Here is a 17,975-nt window from a genome sequence, read left to right as displayed (position 1 = left end):
ATTCACTTACCCTACTGCAGTGTGCTGGACTTTTATCATAGCCCTCTGCTGGCATGAAGATTGGCTCTGAAACCATCGCCTCAAAGTCTAGTTCTTGAGACTCCACAGGAGAATCGCACATCTTCAAGTGCACCCCTTGCCCATCACTTTCCTCCACCACTGCTACTGAATCTGGAAATCCAATTCAAAGTCAGCACACGTCCACTGTCTCATGCATCACTATAATACAATATGGCTGCATACCTAGTTTCAGAACTTTTGTTGACTCTCAGCTGTCCATGGACAACTTGGGATAGGCAATAAATGTAGGTCAGCCAGCGATGCCCATGTCCCACGAGTTAATAAAAGAAAATCTTGCAGTTGTATAGCCCCTTAGAAATGGGGAAAACTGTCCAAAGCTTTGTGTCTTGGCTATTCAAACTTTTAAACGTCATCCTTGAACCTTGTACAAGCTAAGTAAGTAATGGCGTCCCAATGTGCCACAAAGGATCTCTCCTCTTTTTCATTTGTTCAGTTAAACTACTGATTTCAGATGGGGGGGGGGAATGTTTTGAGTTTTGTTTTGCAAATCAATCCCAAGAAATTTCAAATCGATGATGGTTTTTATTGCAATGCCAAATGGAACAGCCACATTTTATCGGACACATAGAAATGTATCTAAATTCAAAGTCAAAACAAAAGCTAGAAATTTTTTACCTCCCAATTAGCTAAGGTCCTCTGTTTTGCCATTTTGCTGAAACTGATGGCACACACGGCACATTATCTTTATCTTTCGAGTCTTCAACATGCTTTCCTCATTTCCCAAGTTCTAATTCAACTTTTCCTTACTCCTGGACTGCACTGTACCAAATCATTCTTTTCCTCCAGTGAACGTTTATTTAGCTGCTTTTTACTGAACTGAGTGAACTTCGGGTTAAAAGTTCCACTCATCAAACGCCAAACAACCAAACAGGCTTTTGAAATGTGCAACGATGTTGCTGAATTTATACATTAATTCTACTCCTTAGTGGAGCCAGGAATATGAAGGTACATAAGAACATAAGAAATAGGAGCAGGAGTAGGCCATCTAGCCCTTCGAGTCTGCCCCGCCATTCAATAAGATCATGGCTGATCTGTCGTGGCTCAGTTCCACATTCCCGCCCTCTCCCCATAAACCTTAATCCCCTCGCTTATCAAAAACCCATCAACCCGCGTCTTAAAAATATTTAGCGAGGCAGCCTCCACCACTTCAACGAGCAAAGAATTCCAGAGATTCACCACCCTTTGAGTGAAGGAGTTCCTCCTCAACTCTGTTCTAAACTGCCCCCCCTTTATCTTGAGGCTGTGCCCCCTAATCCTACTGTCCTTTCTGAGCAGGAAGAGTCTCTCCACCTCTATCCTATCCATCCCATTCATCATCTTATATGTCTCAATGAGATCTCCCCTCATTCTTCTAAACCCCGAGTACAAGCCTAGTTTATTCAGCCTCTCCTCATAGCTCAACCCCCTCAACTCCGGTATCAGCCTAGTAAACCTCCTCTGCACTCCCTCCAAGGCCAAAATATCCTTGCGTAAGTGCGGCGACCAAAACTGCACACAGTACTCCAGCTGCGGCCTCACCAATGCCCTATACAGCTGCAGCAAGACCTCCCTACTTTTATATTCAATCCCCCTCGCTATGAAGGCCAGCATCCCATTAGCTTTCCTGACCACCTGCAGGCTAGCAGATATATTAATCCTGTAATATTTCCCAGTTATGAAGTAACCCCCTCAGTTCTCTCGCCTTCTTATTTGCTCCTGTACACATCGTTTTAGTAGAAGCTTGGCAAATTAATTCTGCTAAAAAGAATAATCCGACTTGACCACCTGGCTGAGTTTCCATTTACAATACTCTTGCTGATTGAACCAAGAAAGGATAGTATTTTTTTTATGCCTTAACTTGGAGATTCTATCCACATACAGATGGAAGACTTGAATAACTTATTTCTCCAGCATATTTAGTACCAAGTGGAACGGCTGCACTCCCTCGGTTACATGCTTAGGTGACGAGTACACACGCATCTCGCAAGCAAAGCAATAGTTTTCAGAACTTCAGCCCCCTGAACTTCAACTCATTTGTTTTCCATCTCACTACACCACACCTTTTTGCTGTAAGGTTGGCACTTACCAGAGCTGGAGATGGTTTAATGAGAATAAATAACCACATGCCCTGCCACTTATTAATTTCATGCAGTTATGTTTGGTCATGACGGTAAACCTGCGGCAAGATTTACTTTGAGCATGACTAGAATTATTACTTGCCTTGGTTTTGACTCCGGATCCCATTCCTATCGGGTCATTATTTCAGTTGCCCTGTGCGTTAGGCACTGACAACTGTGACACCCAGTTGCGATACTCAAAGCTACCAATATGTTAGGCTTCTCAAATCAGAGTGATCTAAAAGAATTTCCACATCCACATAGCGACTATGTTACGAGTTTAGCAGCACATTTTGTGGTAAAGGGATGTAAGGTCCGGGTTCAAAGTGATAAAGACAAATAATAGTTACTTAAAAGAGCGGCCCACAAGAAAAAGAGAGTCTTAATCTATTGGAAGCCACGATTTATAAAGAAAGAATGCATATACGATGAGGCATTATAGCTTCTCAAAATTATTACATAAAATAGTGCTAGGCCCTGCACCAAATAATGATTGATTTTCAAAGAAGCTGGTTTCGATTAGCAGTGCATGCTCAATTAGTTTCAAACTTCACCTGATGAGGCAACTAAGCCTTTGGTTAATAAGCAAATTGGACAAATAAATGTTCACTCATTAAACGTAAATGCTTTAAGGCAGCACAAGAAAGCTGCGGCTCTGTGATATCAAGGTGGGAGAATTTCATGCTCCTCCAGCCAATTCATAGGATCTTTTTTGTTTTCTCACACAAGACGCACATACGCACACACACACGCACGCAGCTATCAAACAGCACGTGATGCATGGGCACTAATGATTCATGGGAGTCTCAAGGGTGCTAGAGTGTACCTGCCCAGGAAATGCTCCTGTGCAACTTTTCTTGACAGCTTGTCTGGCACATGGAAGAGAAAGAATCGACTGCAAAGGGAAATGAAATCAGTGGCTGTGTGAAGCAGAAACTTTTAACAGATATCAGAACAATTGATCTTGCTGAGAAACACATTCCCGGCCAAAAAAACCCTGCTGCGGACGACATCTGATGCAAAATCTGCATGACACCAGGCGAGTCAGTTTCTGCATAGAATTAGATAAATTTTAAACACAAGCAATCTGAATCCCAGATTACTTTTGCAGGTTTATTAGAGTTCAACAAGAACATGGAAACTTTTTGAAATTAGTCAGCAAAGAAAATGGCAATTATTCATGCAACGAACTTGAAGGTTAGGAATGCACCTTACTTCTCCCCAGGTTTACATTTCCACCTGCTTTGTGCTGAGGGAAATGAGTAGAGACAGCGATAAAGACTGGTCCTGCATGCCTTACTGGTCCTGTATTCCTACTTTACTGGTGCAAGTGGGCCTGTCGCCATTGCCAAGCCAGCATCTCTATTCCAAGGGGACAGGTGGGGGAGCAATGGGAGGTGGAGATTGATATTTTATGCCTCATTCCCCGATGGAGCTATTACTGGGGCAGGTGTTGGGGAACAGATGCCGTGTGCCATGCCCTCCGTTCCCTGCCAAAACAGGTGTCTCAGGGAAAGCTGAAGAGCATGGTGCTAGGTAGCACAACGAATGTGAAGAAACAACCCCCCCCTCCCCACCAAGCCTTCCTCCAATTTCTGACAACCAGTAGGCCCTAATCCCAGTCACCCAGTGCAGTTGCAGGCTCAGAAATGGTACTGCAAGACTGACACTTTGCCCTCACAGGTAAGCCAGTCCCTTATTTGTAGCTCTCCCACTACAGGACAAATATAGGCAGCTGCTGCTTCTTTGCTGCTTTTGCATTTGTTGGGCAACTAGAAAAGTTAAATCTCCTCTACTGAAAAAGCAGCAAATCAGCTTTACTTTTCATTTTTTAAAACATTATTCTAAATTGTACCAAACCAGGAAACATGGCACAGGAATAATGTACAGTTCCTGGGTGAAGCACTTTGAAAAACTTAAGTCTCCTCACATTAACTCATTATGGAAAAGCTCGTGCAGTAAGCAAGCTAATGGTTTTATCTTGAGAATATCTGGAAAGTTACAGTCAGTCGAAAATGCAACTGTACTTGCGATTGGATTGCAGGTACAGAATGTTAAATTCTATGCAAGATTGGAAACAGAGGACAATAAAAGCAACAACTAAGAGGTGAAAGTGGAAGCTGTCACTAACCTGTGTTGAAGCGTTGCAGCAAGGTTGGTTTGGATGGCCCAGCACCTGAGCTGGAGCACGGCACAGACTCCGATCGGCTCGGACCATGCTGGCGTGGATCGGTTACTCTCTCAACAGCCATCAGCATTGTTGACAGGTCTTGTAAAGGCATGTTGCTTATCTCAGATGAGAAGGGGCTTGGTGGATTCTCCAAGCACAGAAGCCAGCTCGCATTCCCTGCAAGGAGCCAATGGTGACACTATTAAAATGGAAAGGCGTTAAGACAAATGAGTGCTCTTCATTACTAGTCTGACTACTTACCAGCCAGAATGTGTAACAAACACTATTACCCTTTAGGAACAGGAGAAGTATTTCATAATAAAACCACCATAGGGGGTAAAAAGTAAAGTTAAGTGAAGTTTATTAGTCACAAGTAAGCTTACATTCACACTGCAATGAAGTTACTGTGGAAGTCCCTTAGTTGCCACAGTCCGGCGCCTGTTTGGGTACACTGAGGGAGAATTTATCATGACCAATTCACCAAACCTGCAAATCTTTGGACTGAGGGGGGAAACCAGAGCACCCAGAGGAAACCCACGCAAACATGGGGAGAATGTGCAAACTCCTCACAAACAGTGACCCAAGTCAGGAATCGAACCCGGGTAAATGATGTTGTGAGACAGCAGTGCTAACCACTGTGCCACCTTAATTAGGAAATTAAGAGTAAAATCAGCTTTTCAAGGAGATATTTGATGCATTTAAGCTAAACACACGAAAAAATAATTATACGAGAGAAAATTAGCGATAGGATGAAGCAGAGTCAAAGGATGCTATGGTCCAGTTGGGTCAAATGTTCTGTTGCTGTGTGACACGCAACTCTAATTATTTCACTCTATGGGTAACAAGCATATGAGGGCATACTTTGTTTTACTTTGCTTGCTTGGGAAAGTACAGGATTGGGTGGCATGCCAGTTTTATACCCTTCTCAATATTGCACTGTTAACTTCATTGTAGCGTAGTTCCAGACAGGAACTAAATTAGCATTGCACCCAATCTGGTCAGTTTTCTGGCAACTGGGTTAGCTTAAAATTGTTCACCAAGCCAATTAATTATTAACAGCATTGAACATAAGAACCAGGAGCAGGAGTAGGCCATCTGGCCCCTCAAGCCTGCGCCGCCATTCAATAAGGTCACGGCTAATTGTTTTGTGGACTCAGCCCCACTTACCCTCACTCAGCTTCCCCCCCACCCCCGCAACACTTGATTCCTTTACTGTTCAAAAATCTACTTATCTCTGCCTTAAAAACATTCAATGAGGTAGCTTCAACTGCTTCACTGGGCAGGCAATTCCACAGGTTCACAATCCTTTGTGTGAAGAAGTTCTTCCTCAACTCAGTCCTAAATCTGCTCCCCCTTATTTAGAAACTATGCTCCCTAAGTTGTAGTTTCACCCGCCATTGGAAACAATCTCTCTGCTTCTTTCTTATCTATTCCCTTCATAATTTTATATGTTTCTATAAGATCCCCCTTCATTCTTCTAAATTCCAATGAGTATTGTTCCAGAATGCTCAGTCCTTCGTGTTCCAACACTAATGCCAATGCCCCATGGTATGGAACCACTCTTTCCCACACCACAAAGTAGCTATTATAAAGGAGTTTAACAGATAACTTGATGTTTCTTGAAAAGGTTGGCATAAGAAGCGGGAACAGAAAGATAGGATAGAGAGCAATCAGGAACTTCAGACCTTTCAGGTAAGTGGCCAATTCCTGTTCCTCAAGTTTGTCTTTTGCAACATTGTTTTGAGTTATAATTGGGTCAAGTTTATTAAGAAGTGTAGTGAGAGCATGCCCATCTATATCAACGGGGGCAAGGTAGAAATGATCGAGAGCGTCAAGTTTTTAGGTGTCCAGATCACCAACAACCTGACCTGGTTCCCCCCCCAGCATGCTGACACCATAGTTAAGAAAGTCTACCAACACCTCTACTTTCTCAGAAGACTAAGGAAATTTGACATGTCAGCTATGGCTCTCACCAACTTTTACAGATGCACCATAGAAAGCATTCTTTCTGGTTGTATCACAGCTTGGTATGGCTCCTGCTCTGCCCAAGACCGCAAGGGACAACAAAAGGTCATGAATGTAGTGCAATCCATCACTCAAACCAGCTTCCCATCCATTGACTTTGGTTACACTTCCCACTGCCTCGGAAAAGCAGCTAGCATAATTAAGGTCCCAACATCCTGGACATTCTCCCTTCCACCTTCTTCTGTCATGGAAACCTTATAAAAGTCTGAGATCATATACCAACCGACTCAAGAACAGCTTCTTTCCTGCTGCCATCAGACTTCTGAATGGACATACCTTGCGTTAGGCTGATCTTTCTCTACCCTATGACTGTAACACTACATTCTGCACTCTCTCCTTTCCTTCTCTATAAACAATATGAGCTGTATAATGTGCAAGAAACGATACTTTTCATTGTAAACTAATACGTGACAATAACAAATTAAATCAAATTAAAGCCACAATCAGCACTAAAACTTTGAGAGGGGAGACTCGATCCAATGATTATACCAGAGGGTCGGCGAATGTATACTTCTGCCCATCCTTGAGTCAGCACAGGCGCATATTCAGCCAGGTTGGCCTTTTCCTTCTGGGAGAGAAACTGGCCACTAGAGTGAGGTGCATCCTGCCGCAATGTTTTCCGGTTTTCTAACCCTTTTGGATTTGAAGTCGCAGGAGCGCAAAACTCGCTGTCCGAGGGCGAAACCAGAGGGCTTAAGCTCTGAACTGAATCACTGTGAAGAGCGTGTCCACCTAGCAAGCCAGAAAAACAAGTCAACTTTAAAGGAAAACAATTTGTACTGAAAATGAACAACGATAATAAAGAACAAAGAACAAAGACAGCCCGGGAAACAGGCCCTTTGGCCCAATGAGCCCGCGCCATTTGTTCATAATGTTCATCTCTATTATTAAGACCAAAACACATAGCTCCAATGTGTAGTGGATAGCAACGATGCATTAAATATAGCACTGCTCTAGCTTTACATAAAGGGTTAGGGTGGCACAGTGGTTAGCACTGTTGCCTCACAGTGCCAAGGACCCAGGTTCAATTCTGGCCTCGGGTGACTGTCTGTGTGGTGTTTGCACATTCTCCCCGTGTCTGCATGGGTTTCCTCCAGGTGCTCCGGTTTCCTCCCAAAGTCCAAAGATGTGCAGGTTAGGTTAATTGGCCATGCTAAATTGACCCGAGCATCAAGGGGATTAGCAAGGTAAACATGTGGGATTATGGAAATAGGGCCTGAGTGGGATTGTGATTGGTGCAATCTGGAGGGGTGGAATGGTCTCCTTCTGAGGGATTCTATGACGTATGTATCCAAAACATAGAAACCCTACAGTGCAGAAGGAGGCCATTTGGCCCAACGAGTCTGCACCAACAACATTCTCACCCCACACCCTATCCCCACAAGCCCATACACTTATCCACTCATCTCTCTAACCTTCACATCCCGGGACACTAAGGGTCAATTTAGCACGACCAATCAACCTAACTCACACATCTTTGGGTTGTGGGACGAAACCAGAGCACCCGGAGGAAACCCACGCAGACATGGAGAGAATGTGCAGACTCCGCGCAGACAGTGACCCAAGCTGGGAATCGAACCCGGATCCCTGGCACTGTGAAGCAGCAGTGCTAACCATTGTACCACTGTGCAGCCCAATTCCGTGCAAACCTATATGTCTTGGGACACAATTTAGCATGGCCAGTGCACCTAGTGTGGGAGGAAACTGGAGCACCCAGAGGAAACCCATGCAGGCACGGGGAGAATGTGCAATCTCCACACAGTCACCCGACGCCAGAATTGAACCCAGTCCCCTGGTGCTGTGAGGCAGCACTGTGCTGTCCCCGTTTGTAGTAAATTGCCTGCTTTAAAGCACTGGATTCGTAACAGCAAGCAAACTATTAAGTACTTAACTGCAAAGTACAATACCTATTTTCTTAATGGATGGGCCAAATTCTATTAATAGGTGAAACTGGCCAGCAGAATTTCATTAGATTTAAAAACACTAATTGTAATTTTAAACAGGTGACTTGATATTAAAGAAAAGGCAAGCACATGTGCTCACTGTGCAATAGTAAACATCATTCCTAAAAAAAAACAGGTTAATCCTTTCGACATTCACCTGATATGGATCTCACACGCAGGCGAGCGGCTTTTCCAATCTGTTGACTGGTTTGAGATTCCAGCTTGGCAGGTGCTTCTTGGGTTGTCTTCACTTGCTGAGACAAATCTGGCCTTAGAAACAGAGTCAGTGCATAAAACCTTTTTTAATTGAAATCAGATGCAAAATGCACACAGCATCTTTGTCTAGACAGCAGCAACAGTTTATCCTTGGTTGCTAGAAAGATCATAGCAAATTACGTTTGGAAAAAAAGAGGCAACTATTTTACACTGACATGAAAATAAATCTGCACCGCTATTTACAGATGATAAAACTGCAATTCTTTTATAGCAAATATTGTTTTAAAGTTTATTTATTAGTGTCACAAGTTGGCTTACATTAACACTGCAATGAAGTTACTGTGAAAATCCCCTAGTCACCACACTCCGGATACACTGAGGGAGAATTTAGCATAGTCAAGGCACCTGACCAGCATGTCTTTTGGACTGTGGGAGGAAACTGGAGCACCCAGAAGAAACACATGCAGACACCGCGAGAACATGCAGACTCCGTAGAGTGACCCAAGCCAGGAATCAAATCTGGGTTCGCTGGCACTGTGAAGCAGCAGTGCTAACCACTGCGCCACCCATCAGAGGAAGAAGAGTGAGCAAATACTTTACTATATATAAAAGCTGCAGCATCTCTGCAGACTATACCTGGATACTTCATCAGTCCTCTTTTGATCCAGGGAATCTAAACCCAACAGTGCTCTTGTTCCCACGCCACTGCTAGTGGTTACTGTGACAAGCTTGTTTCCAACCAACCACGTATTACTCCTTCCTGCACCAAGAAGAAACTCTGCTACAGGGGACCTTAAAAACCACAAGAATGCAAACAAAACCTAAATGAGAAAAGTAACGAAGCAAAGCATTGAAAAATGCAGAGTCTTGATTTGAGTGTTAAAATGCAAGTATAATCAGAGGTCAGTCTCATACCTCCAAAGTCAGCATTTTAAATTGATTTAGTGCATTTTATTAAAATAATACAACGGAAACCACACACAGAGCATCCAACAGCACTAAGCAAACAATTAACATTTCAGACCACGTCTATTATCATGTATTCAAAATATCTGCAGCTTTTGTTTTCATTCCATTTGTGTTTCAACATTAAGGTTCTGCTCCCTGCAACAAGAAGGTGCAAAAAGCATTGACAAAGATAAACAGAGAGGTCACACCTACCAAAGATAATTGAACAGGCTGGGGATCTTTAAGACTGAGGGGTTGGCTTGATATAGAGGTTTAAGACTACAACAAGGGTTAATAACATGGACATGTGGAAGGTACTTCCAATTTCTGCCAGAAACCAAGACAAGAGGGCCACAAATATACGATAGCCACTAATAAATCCAATGGAGAATTCAAGGAAATTTCTTAATACAAAGAGTAATTACGACTATGGAACTCACTACACAACTAATTGAGGAAATATCATTTAGTGGGAAGCTGGATAAACACGTGAGTGTAAGAAAGCAAAGTTTACTTATTAGTGTTACAAGCAGGCTTACTGCAATAAAGTTACTGTAAAGGTCCCCTAACTGCCACACTCCAGCGCCTGTTCGAGTACACTGAGGGAGAATTTAGCATGGCCAATGCACCTAACCAGCATGTCTTTTGGACTGTGGGAGGACCCAAAGGAAACCCATACAGACACGGGGAGAACGTGTTGACTCCACACAGAAGCGACCCAAGCCAGGAATCGAAGCCAGTGAGAGGCAGCAGTGTTAACCACTGTGCCACCAGTTATGCTGAGAGGAAGGTCAGATGAAGAAAGTTGTAGAAAGTTCAGGAGCACTGGGAACCAGTTGGGTCAAGTTGTGATGCACCTATATAATTCTCAAAAGCTCCTAGAAAAGTAAAATGAACATAGGAGTATTTAACAAAAATGTAGCACAAACCTCTTGGGCAGAGCAGAGAAGTTGGAGAAAACATATCGAGCCATCATATCTAAGCAGGTCTCAGTAAGTTCAAGGTGCACAGTTTTAAGGCTGTCTTCAGCCTCTGCCATCGAATTCTCATCTGCTGATCCCAAACTAGAACTTGTGACAGAAGTCTGCATTCTACTGGAATGAGAAGGCACCAAGTCACGATCAAGCACAAATTGTACCAGAGTGCAATGACAACAATTAGATCATTCCTTCAATATTATTTATTTTTGCACACGATTTCAAGCATGCATCCAGAATGCGCCTGTTTGCATCTTCAGAATTACTCTATGGTTGCAGAAATTTGGCTTTTCTCAAATTAAACCCTTGCACCCAAAAAAAGAGGAGACTTAAAAGAATTTGCCATTTGCCTCTCTTGCAATTTTATCACCACGCTGCATTTTCAGAGCAGATCCAAACCCTTTCCACCAACATTTGCAATTGTATATTTTAATAAAATTAACTCGATGTAACGCCAGATTGACTGAATTTAGTGCAAAGATTTTAATAGCGATTTGCAGAATTGATGTATTTGATCATTTCTTCAGCTCATTCACTGTCACTCATCAGAAAAATGTAAATGATTGCAAGCGGCCAAATGAAAGATCTGTTTGAAAGGTGAAATTAAACACCATTTTGACGCATTATTAAACAGCACGGCCATCCCAGGGTTAATTGCATATTATAGCACGGTTATAAGTACAGTCTAATCCTCTTCATTTAAAAAATGTCATAATTCAATTTTTATTTTAGTGCTGAACCTTTGAAGGAAAAATTTCAATACTTCAGGACTAGACTGTATTCAGACCTTTGGTCAGTGGTTGTCTCTCAGCACACAGAAATAAATAGCTGTGATATTTATTCATACCTTTTATTCACTGGTCCAACCTTTTAAGACAAGTTGAACTAGTCAGGTAGGAGGAAAATCAAGTTTCCGTATTATTGGCTCTCATGGGCAAGTATCAATCCAGATTCCAGCTGATAGCAGATGGTACTGAACAGCTAGCATGGAAACAGTGATTCACCATAGGAAGAAAATTGCATTGAACATGGCACATGATGTGCATCATACCTACCCAATGGGTGAGGATTCATTCAATGGATAAAAACAGATATATTCCATGCTCAGCAGGTAGACAAGGAGATGCAAAGGATGTTGCAAAATACGAACATTTCTTATACCCACTGATGCTTTAATCAATTGTAGACAAGTTGTTGAAGGGAGTAACTTGGCAAAGGCCAGTTCTGTGTTATACTGAAGCTCATCAGAATTTAAAACAAGGGAAGCTGATGTATTGGATAAGCTCAGTAAAATAATCCACATCAAGTAACAAAGATTCTGCTAAGAAATGCCAAATACTTGGAGCATCATCTTTCATAAGTTTAGTCTTTAGGGCCGAGAGGAGGATATATTTCTTCATTCGGAGGGCTGTGAATCTTTGGAATTCGCCGCCCCAGGCTGCTGTGGATATTGGGTTGTTGAGCATGAGATCAATAGACTTCTGGACACAAAGAGAATTAAAGGGTACAAGGATAGGTTGGGAAAGTGGAGCTGATCTAGGAGATCATATACATGATTGTATCGATTAGTGATGCAGGCTCAAAGGGTCTCTAAGATTATATTTTATGTTCTTGTATTATGCCTAAGGCAATGTGGTTTCTCAATAGTGTGATGATTAGTTCAGAGTGTCAAAACAGAAGGTTATGCTAACTGCCAGTTAAATGTTTCTTTTTTTCGACCAGGGATTTGATCCCATTTGGCAGAATGTTGTAAAGGAAAGTCAATGTATAATTTAGCTGCACATTGGACAAGGATTCTGGGTATTTTTAGATTTTGACAGGGAGAGGAGTGTGGTGGAAGGAGCTAAAAGTTCATTTATCACCCTGAGAAATAGAAACATTATGTTACAAAGCTATTCCAAGTTTCTGTGAGAGGTGGTGATAGAAAAATCAAGAATATACACTTAGGCAGTACCATAGGGCAAACAATGAAATTTAGCAGTGAAGGCATAAAATCCATCACTATGGCAGCTGTGTAGTATATTTTTCATCGGGGGCTGAAAAAAATGTGTTAACTGGGAGCCTTTAATTTAACTTCTCCAATTGTATTTTTAATAAAAGCATCCACCAGGAGTAAAAGTCTTGCCTCCGAGGCAAACTAAACCTGTACTGCCTTTATGCAATTCTTAAACATTAAATTAATTTAACCAATTTTGTAGCATATGCTGGAGTCAATTCAGAATTTGGGGCCATGAATAAAGTATAACTTGAGTGATAGAATTTGAGGTCTGGGGATAAGAGACAGAATGAGTTTTAAATTTCAATGTCGTCTCAAACTGAATACACACTTGCTATCAGCAAAGAAAAACATGGGGGAGGGGTAATACACAAAATAAATTCCAAACCCAGGCTTTCCAGCAATTCTAACCAAACGTCCTACACCATGAGGAGTCGAGCTGTGTATCAATCAAATGGCTATTCAAGGAGTGTGTGGACACTGGAGGATTTCATAACAGGGTGAAGGGAAGGTGAGCTGTGCTCAGACAGTTATCACACAACCGCCCAATACTTCATCTGCTGACTCGTGGTGGCGCTCTACTTACTCAACCCCATTTAGCATAATGTTCTCTTCAAGCTCTGCAGGTTCATTCTCTTCCTTGTTATTTGGAAAAAAAAAGTCAAGGTTTTTGGAGAGATTCACCAAACGTACGCCTGCACTCAGCCAGTCAGACATTCAGATAAACCAAGTGGGCAAACATACTTTTATTCCCTCAGCTTTTTAGGATTAGTTTCTCCTTTTCCCTTCTTTCACACAGTGAAGCATCTCAAACGGTAACAGCAGAAGAGGTACTAAAATGACAACTGGGAACAAAGTAATGAAGAACTCAACGTCTACCTGAAAAAATGCGCACAAGACAGACAGCTAGCATTGTCTTATTTATCGTTAAGAACATATCTGACTCCAGAATGCTTTAAAGCAGACACAAGTTAGGTAGCGTTCCTCACCAGTTACCATTAATCATATTATTTTTCTACATTTCACTTCAAAAAGTACTTGGCTATAAAGTGTTTTGGGATTTCCTGAATCTGTGAAATATGCTATATAAATAAAAGTTCTTCCTACAATAAACCGTTGAGACTAACGGACATCCATAGTAAAGTAGGAAACAGCAGAGTCTGCTTATTGAGAATACAGTTGTATTGACACATGGCCCTCTAATCACAAGAGCTGGAAACTAAATTCAAGTCCCTGATTGACAACCACTGACCTATACATAATCTACATTCCTGAATACAATATTAATCCAGATCAAAATTCCCATATTAGGTATTTATTGAAACAGCAGAAAGTTTTTTTTAAAAAAATCTACTACTACATCATGCAAGCCTCCCAACATGCAGAAACCCCAGAATGAAATTCTGTTGACCATAGGTTTTTGTAATGCCTCTACCTGCGGACTGCATGTTCTGAAACACTGATGCTGCGGGATCGGAAGGCCTCGACTGCAGAGAGGTCTTTCATATCTTTAATTTGGGAACTATTCAAGCCTGGTTTTAGGGGCTTTGTGGCTCGCAAGCTACAAGCACCAACCCAAAGACACCGCAGGTGGCAAGGGAGCCATTGGGAGGAGTTGATGGTCAGAGGTCACAGGCCAAGAATGGGGTTCCCAGATAAGTGAAGTGAGGGAAACAAACACCAGCACAGAGAAAGAACAACAAAAGGGGGAGGTTGGGGGGGGGTGGGGGAAGAAATAAAAACTTGAAAGCATTAAACAAAATCTGAAACATGACAAAATAGCAAATTAGATCAAACACAGTTCATATGCTACAGAACAAAGAAATATATAAATATCCTGTTACATTACGGATTATAATTCGTCGAGCAAGCATCAATAAACTTAAGGTTGGAATGGCATTTCAGATTTTGACAACACAATTGTGTAGGGTTGAGCTGATAATACTCTAGCAAATAAATAAAGTTAAAGTTTGTTCATTAGTAACAAGTAGGCTTACATTAACACTGCAATGAAGTTACTGTGAAAATCCCCTAGTTGCCACACTGCAACACCTGTTCAGGAACACTGAGGAAGAATCTAGCACGGTGAATGCATCTAATTAGCATGTCTTTCGTACTGTAGGAGGAACCCGGAGGAAACCCATGCAGACATGGGGAGAATGTGCAAACTCCGCACAGACAGTGACCCAAGCCGGGAACTGAACGCAGGTCCCTGGTGCTGAGAGGCAGCAATGCTAACCACTGTGCCACCCCAGATGGAAAAACCTTTGTTTCATAGTTGACTAATAAATGCATGGGGCTTGACAGTGAAATATGAATACACATAAATTTCAGAGTATTTAACCATAGCTAACAATTTTTAGTTTGCAATATTAATCATTGACCCCATAAATGGGACAAGACCCATTCAAAGTCTACAGTTACATTATTATTGGAAAGGAAAGTGAAATTGCTAGTTACACCTTATGAATCATAGTCTTTGAGTTACTGCAGGAGAAGCTACAGGCCAAATTACTAATGTATTTATATAAAGCCAAATTCTCTACATAAGTGAAGAAATAAACTGTACAAAACATATGAGCATAAAACACAAAGTAAAACAGCTAATGTTAAAAGTGTGGAGGACATTGTTTCAAATCATTGCTTCGAATGTCTTTACTCTAGTACTGCTCGGTCCCATTGCCACTGCAGAGCTGAAGGATGGGGATTTAGTCGTAATCGTACCCTAGTATCTCAATAACATTAGTTGGACTTCCAGTAAGAAGCAATTCAGTAGGAATGCAAGACTGGATCACTGCCATTTAGTTATCAGTTTAAAATTATCTTTTTAAATCACTACCTTTCTGATGCCCACATTCCAACCTTAAACATCTGTGCAATTGAACACAAAAGAAAATCAAACTGCGCAATCCAACTATATATTTGTACAAAATCAGGAAATAAGGAAAAGCACAATTTCAATTTGACTGAAAATGCATAAGTACTGGACATCGAAGCAAGATGATGGAAGACCACAATCAGAAAAGATCAGCAGCAGTGAGGAATAATGGGCTTGTTATCTCTAAAATCATGGGCAAACCCTGTAACCCGAAGAGGTATAGTGATAAAATCAGCTTACTTATTTCCACATGGGGGATGTTTTAGTGGTATTATCGCTAGACTATTAATTCAGAAACTCAGCTAATGTTTTCAAATCCTGCCACGGCAGATGGTGGAATTTGAATTCAATACAAAACATTTGGAATTAAGAATCTGCTATGACCATGAAATTATTGTTGATTGTCGGAAAAACCCATCTAGTTCACCAATATCTTCTAGGGGAGGAAATCTGTCATCCTTACCTGATCTGATCTATATTTGACTGCAGAGCCACAGCAGTATGGTTGACTCTCAACTGCCCTCCAAGGGCAACTATGGATGGGCAATAAATGCTGACCAGCCAGCGACACCCATGTCCCACGAATGAGTAAGAAAAAGTCTAAAACCTCCAAAGATTGAGTTTTTGCATGTTTTCAGTGGCATTCTGTAGTTAATGGAATTTATTTGGGAGTACAGATTGTGCAGTGGTTTAGATATTATATAAATCCAACCTAAGCCAATGGAACTGAAGAACCCATATTCTGTCAGCTGCAAGGGCTCCACATGATAACCAAGCCCATACTTGCTGCACACAGAGTAAATCAGCAGCCACAATGAAAACATAAAGAAGCGACCCTACCTCAACGGAGCTCCCCGTCTCATTTAGTATCTCCCGTTGTTCTTCTGCCATCCTCCCCCATTTAACCTACTTAAAACCAATTGCGTTCCTAACTTACCCCAAGGCTGATGAAAGTTCACAACCTGAACCGTTAACTTGGTTTCTCTCCATGGATGCTGTCAGACCTGCTGAGTATTTCCAGCATTCCCTGTCTTGTTTCAGATTTCTAGCATCTGCAGAGTGTTGCTTTGGACCCTACACCCGGCTGGTTGTGTTATACAGGGACAAATGATAGCGTGATGTTGCCATTTAGCACCAAAACAGAAAACAAACTCAATTCTCCCACATGTCAGTGCTTTCCAAATCCACCCAATGACATTTGGATGTCATTAGAATTTCCACATGTTAAAAGAGTTCGCGACTTCTGTTGCAAAGTTGAAGCTGAAATAAATTATCAACGACCAATAATATTGAATCAGGTATACAGCGATATTTGCCAAACATGAGCTTTTGTACTAAAATAGCAGAAAGTGCCGCTTTGGGAAATCTCACCAGCTATCCTCAAATTGCCGGAATACGTTTCACCAGTAGAGTTACTATAAAGTGCTCAACCTATGCATATGGTTTACATTTAGGGCTCAGTTACTGGAAACATGCATTATGCCAAATGTATGCTCTCACTTCTGCAAATTAGCCTACCTTTTGAGAGGCCTTTCATTCAAGCTTGTACTACGGGCTCGAAAACTACTGGGTTCATGTGTGTCCTCAAACGGTTGCAAGGCATTGGACCTCAAACCCTTATTGATCAAAACAAACAAAACATTAATAAGGTGGAGGATAATTTAAGTTCAAGCTGTCATTCTACATTAAAATCAGAGCATGCATACTAAGAGGGTGGAGCCATAGAAGTTTAGAGACGATAAAAGCTTTTATAAGCACAGTATAAAGAATAAAGGATTGGGCTATAGGACAGTACAGGTTTACAGCACAGAAGTTGGCAAGGACACTTTCCTTGGTAGTGTGGCCAACATCACAAGGAAATAGTACTAACTGTTCATTTATTTCACTCCTGCTTATAGGACATTGCCTGTAAAACAACAATGACTACAAATTTCAAAATTAATTGGCTGTAAACTGTTTTGGGATGTCCTCAAAATATAAAATAGTGCTGTACAAATTTAAGATCTTTCTTTAAAGTAATTCATGTTTATAATCTGCAAGTTCCAAGATCCACTTTAGATACAGCCATGATTAATGTCCTCCACCAAAATAAATTTCCTCATAAACAATACATGAAGGGACCTGCATCCTTTGAAAAATCCATAATCTAGCTAGGAAGGATTGTAATAATATGCCAAACTGCTTTCATGAACCATTTTAATAATGGCCAGATCTGTAATTAATAAAGTTTTGCACAATTGTCTAGGTTAATTTAGTAAAGCAACCTGAAATACTTTCATTAATATATAGCAGGTTAACTAATCTGAACTCAATGAATTAGTTATATAGCGCAGTGGTTGTTTCTACGTCCTGCAATTAAATGCACTAATGAATGCATTACCAGACTGTATCAAAGCTGGGTCAAAATCCTGGAACTCCCTTCCCACAGCACTTTGGGTTTACCCACATCATAGGGACTGCACAGGTTCAAGAAACTGGCTCACTACGACCTTCTCAAGGGCAATTAAGGGCAGGTAATGGAGGAAATGGTGGCACAGCACTAACATCACCAGATGAGCAAACCAAATGCCTAGGCTAAGACAGCTGGAGAAATTTAAACTCAATTAATAAAAATGGAATATAAAGCTAGTCTCAGTAATAGTGAC

At 41.4% G+C, this 17,975-nt stretch overlaps 1 protein-coding gene across 5 annotated transcripts in view; it reads right to left on the bottom strand.

Moving 5' to 3' along the window:
* The window catches only part of tsc2 (TSC complex subunit 2), a 78,191-nt gene that overhangs the window by 19,863 nt on the left and 40,353 nt on the right, over positions 1 to 17,975 (bottom strand). The window contains exons 25-33 of one of the 5 annotated variants that reach the window (XM_080206854.1): positions 16,849 to 16,946; positions 13,888 to 14,013; positions 10,409 to 10,573; positions 9,168 to 9,323; positions 8,473 to 8,585; positions 6,862 to 7,104; positions 4,309 to 4,524; positions 3,004 to 3,072; positions 11 to 171 (exon numbers count right to left, since the gene is read on the bottom strand). In XM_080206854.1, coding sequence (XP_080062980.1) covers positions 11 to 171; positions 3,004 to 3,072; positions 4,309 to 4,524; positions 6,862 to 7,104; positions 8,473 to 8,585; positions 9,168 to 9,323; positions 10,409 to 10,573; positions 13,888 to 14,013; positions 16,849 to 16,946 — 1,347 coding nt within the window. The remainder of the gene's footprint in view (positions 1 to 10; positions 172 to 3,003; positions 3,073 to 4,308; positions 4,525 to 6,861; positions 7,105 to 8,472; positions 8,586 to 9,167; positions 9,324 to 10,408; positions 10,574 to 13,887; positions 14,014 to 16,848; positions 16,947 to 17,975) is intronic. The other 4 variants (XM_080206855.1, XM_080206856.1, XM_080206857.1 and 1 more) reach the window with 4 other exon arrangements.

This window comes from Carcharhinus amblyrhynchos, chromosome 18 (assembly GCF_965287045.1).
Source record: "Carcharhinus amblyrhynchos chromosome 18, sCarAmb.v2.hapA, whole genome shotgun sequence".
Classification (NCBI taxonomy): domain Eukaryota; kingdom Metazoa; phylum Chordata; class Chondrichthyes; order Carcharhiniformes; family Carcharhinidae; genus Carcharhinus; species Carcharhinus amblyrhynchos.
Note: the sequence above shows the minus strand (reverse complement) of the source record. Positions and strands in the feature narration are given on the sequence as shown.